General features: G+C 45.1%; 1 protein-coding gene across 1 annotated transcript; it reads right to left on the minus strand.

Moving 5' to 3' along the window:
• Window positions 1–443: 443 nt before the first annotated feature.
• On the minus strand, window positions 444–2,194 carry LOC149562144 (putative aquaporin PIP1-4). Its single transcript, XM_089825680.1, has 4 exons — window positions 1,799–2,194; window positions 1,291–1,589; window positions 1,068–1,208; window positions 444–926 (listed from the first exon to the last, which is right to left on the minus strand). The coding sequence occupies exons 1-4, from the start codon at window positions 2,127–2,129 to the stop codon at window positions 834–836; spliced, it is 864 nt and encodes a 287-aa protein (XP_089681806.1). The 5' UTR covers window positions 2,130–2,194; the 3' UTR covers window positions 444–833.
• Window positions 2,195–2,755: the final 561 nt, after the last annotated feature.

Raw genomic sequence — 2,755 nt, forward strand, 5'->3', positions numbered from 1 at the left:
ACTCTCGTCCTCTTTAAAGATTTGGAGGTTTTTATGCTGCAGCATATCGTTGACAGTGAAACTCTCATCCTCTTTAAAGATTTGGAGGTTTTTATGCTGCAGCATATCGTTGACTGTATCGGCATTAAATCCTAGAAAAACCCAGACTTTTGACAGATTTGAGAGATGAATATAGGTCCATCTAATAAATTTTGAATAGCGATTTATTTTCAAAACATAAAACTACATGCAATCAAACTCATTTCTTAAGTTGGTTGATTATCGATGAATCAAGATTTCCCATTAAAACTGTGGATATACAAAACTAATATTCAGGAAACACATACCTAAAATAAATAAATATATATATAAAATCCAAATACACATTTTGAAACTACCACCCCCATAAGTATCTTCTTAGAAATTAAAAACAAATAAGATCAACACAAATATCTCCAGCACAATTTATGGCAAAACTCATATATATTATTACTACAGACTGGGACTGTAAATACCCCATTCACCCACCTCTTCCTCCATGACCTTGAGAAAGCATGAACATTGATCAGCAGTACTTCGATTACACACCCACGGAATTTACACATCATAGCTGCCCCCGTAAAGAGCAGCCATTATTTTACACAAAGCAAGATCACTCATGCAACTAATGCACAACATTAACTAACTACACAGGCGATCCTTCAACTCGCTACCGCCTGTGATGAAGAACAGCTGGAGGGAGACTAATGCACGTTGACAAACTCTTTCCAGAAATAATGAAATCCCTCTATCTTCAGCAAAACAGGGCAGCTCAGCCATTTTATGTACACAAGCCCCCCTGCTCATAAATATCTCTAAGATCGTTTGAATGGGATGGCTCGAATGACCAGCTGGTGGTAGATTGCTGCAAGCGCTGCGCCAATGAAGGGACCAACCCAGAACACCCACTGCACAGACAATACCCCAAAGTGAAATCAGTCGATGCTTGACTAGCTAATGTAACGGAAATGAACAACCCTGGTCGTCATTACATCCTAAACTGGTCTAAGAGAAATGAAAAGCAGGGTTAAGCAGGTATATATGCTTACGTGGTCATCCCAGGCGTGGTCCTTGTTGAATATAATGGCAGCTCCTAGGCTCCGAGCAGGGTTGATGCCCGTTCCGGTGATGGGAATCGTGGCAAGGTGGACCAGGAACACCGCGAACCCAATTGGAAGGGGTGCCAAAAGCTGCAGAGCTCAGTAGGGTCAGGAACAAAGCATAAAGTATGCGAATGTAATGATGTAAGAGGGCGAAAAACAAGTGACATACCGGAACATGGGAATCCCTGGCGCTTCTCTTGGCATCGGTGGCAGAGAAAACAGTGTAGACAAGCACAAAGGTGCCCACAATCTCAGCACCCAGACCATCGCCCTTGGTGTACCCATGAGCCACCGAATTCGCCCCGCCCCCAAGCACTTCGTAGTTGGTGCGCCCCTCGAAACCCTTCACAACCCCTGCTCCACAGATGGCGCCCAAGCACTGGCATATCATGTAGAACACCGCTCGTGGCAGTGAAAGCTTCCTCGCCAGGAACAGACCGAATGTCACAGCCGGATTTATGTGCCCACCTGCCCACAAAACCATCATCATCATCATCACTCCCCAATACCCAAAGAAAACCCTAAATCAAAACCCACAAGATCTTGAATCGAAACCCATAAAACCCCAAAATAAAAAAACCCACAAGACTCTTGAACGGAAACCCTTTGATCAAAACCCAAAAGCCCTTGAACCAAAACTCAGAAAGCCAAACCCAGAAGACCTTGAAGGAAAGTACCTGAAATTCCAGCAGTGCAGTAGACAAGAGCGAAGATCATGCCTCCGAAAGCCCAGGCAATGCCCTGAATTCCTACAGTTGAGCACATATCGTCTGATCTTTTGACGCCCATGACAGTGAGTACGGTGATGTAGAGGAAGAGGAAGGTTGCCACGAACTCTGCAATTCCTGCCCTCCAGAAAGACCATGACTTGAACTCCCCTGGCTCGAACAGTGGTGCAGGCCCTGGTTCTACGTAGTCCTTCTCCCTTGTTTGGGCAGCCGTCCCCAGTGGCTGCCTCTCCGAGTACTTGTTTGCTCCCAGCTTAACATCCTCCTCTTTGCCTTCCATTTCTACTCTTTTTTTAACTCAAAGAAAGACTGCAACTGAAGATGCAAAATGAAATGCGTGAAGCTGAATTGAAAAGATCAGGCAGTACCACTACTTAAAAGAGAAAGAGCTGATGACTGGCTGATACTGATTGCCAAGGACATGATGATAGATGATGATGGCCAGCAGGGCATAGTTGGCCCTTCTACAGAATCAATGGCCCACATCCTACCAACTCTTCTCGTGATTCGTAATCGACTGTTAACGACTGTCTGAACGATCTTTCTCCTGCCCATTATGGCGACGGTGACGATTCATTCCAAACATTAAGGAATTCCACTTTACGTTAATGGACGTGCACAAAGACCATAGAATGCATGGCCGTTGAGTTGTATGTGAAAATGGTAGGGCTGTGAAGAGGGATGGGCTGTCGCTGTCCACTGCACCGCCCACAAGGCCAGGTCCACTAACGTTTATTTTACAACGTTTATAAATGAATGCCTTCGTTCTCTGTACACGTGTCCCATATCCCGTTAATCGACGGCGACCGTCACAAGAGCTTGGCATCAGCAGCAATTAACCCGACCCCTTCTAAGACTGTATAATACGGCATGATATCCCGTTAATTGACGGCGACAGCTCATCAT

Source organism: Cupressus sempervirens, chromosome 4 (genome assembly GCF_028749045.1).
Source record: "Cupressus sempervirens isolate cs-2001-9-10 chromosome 4, ASM2874904v1, whole genome shotgun sequence".
Taxonomy (NCBI): Eukaryota; Viridiplantae; Streptophyta; class Pinopsida; order Cupressales; family Cupressaceae; genus Cupressus; species Cupressus sempervirens.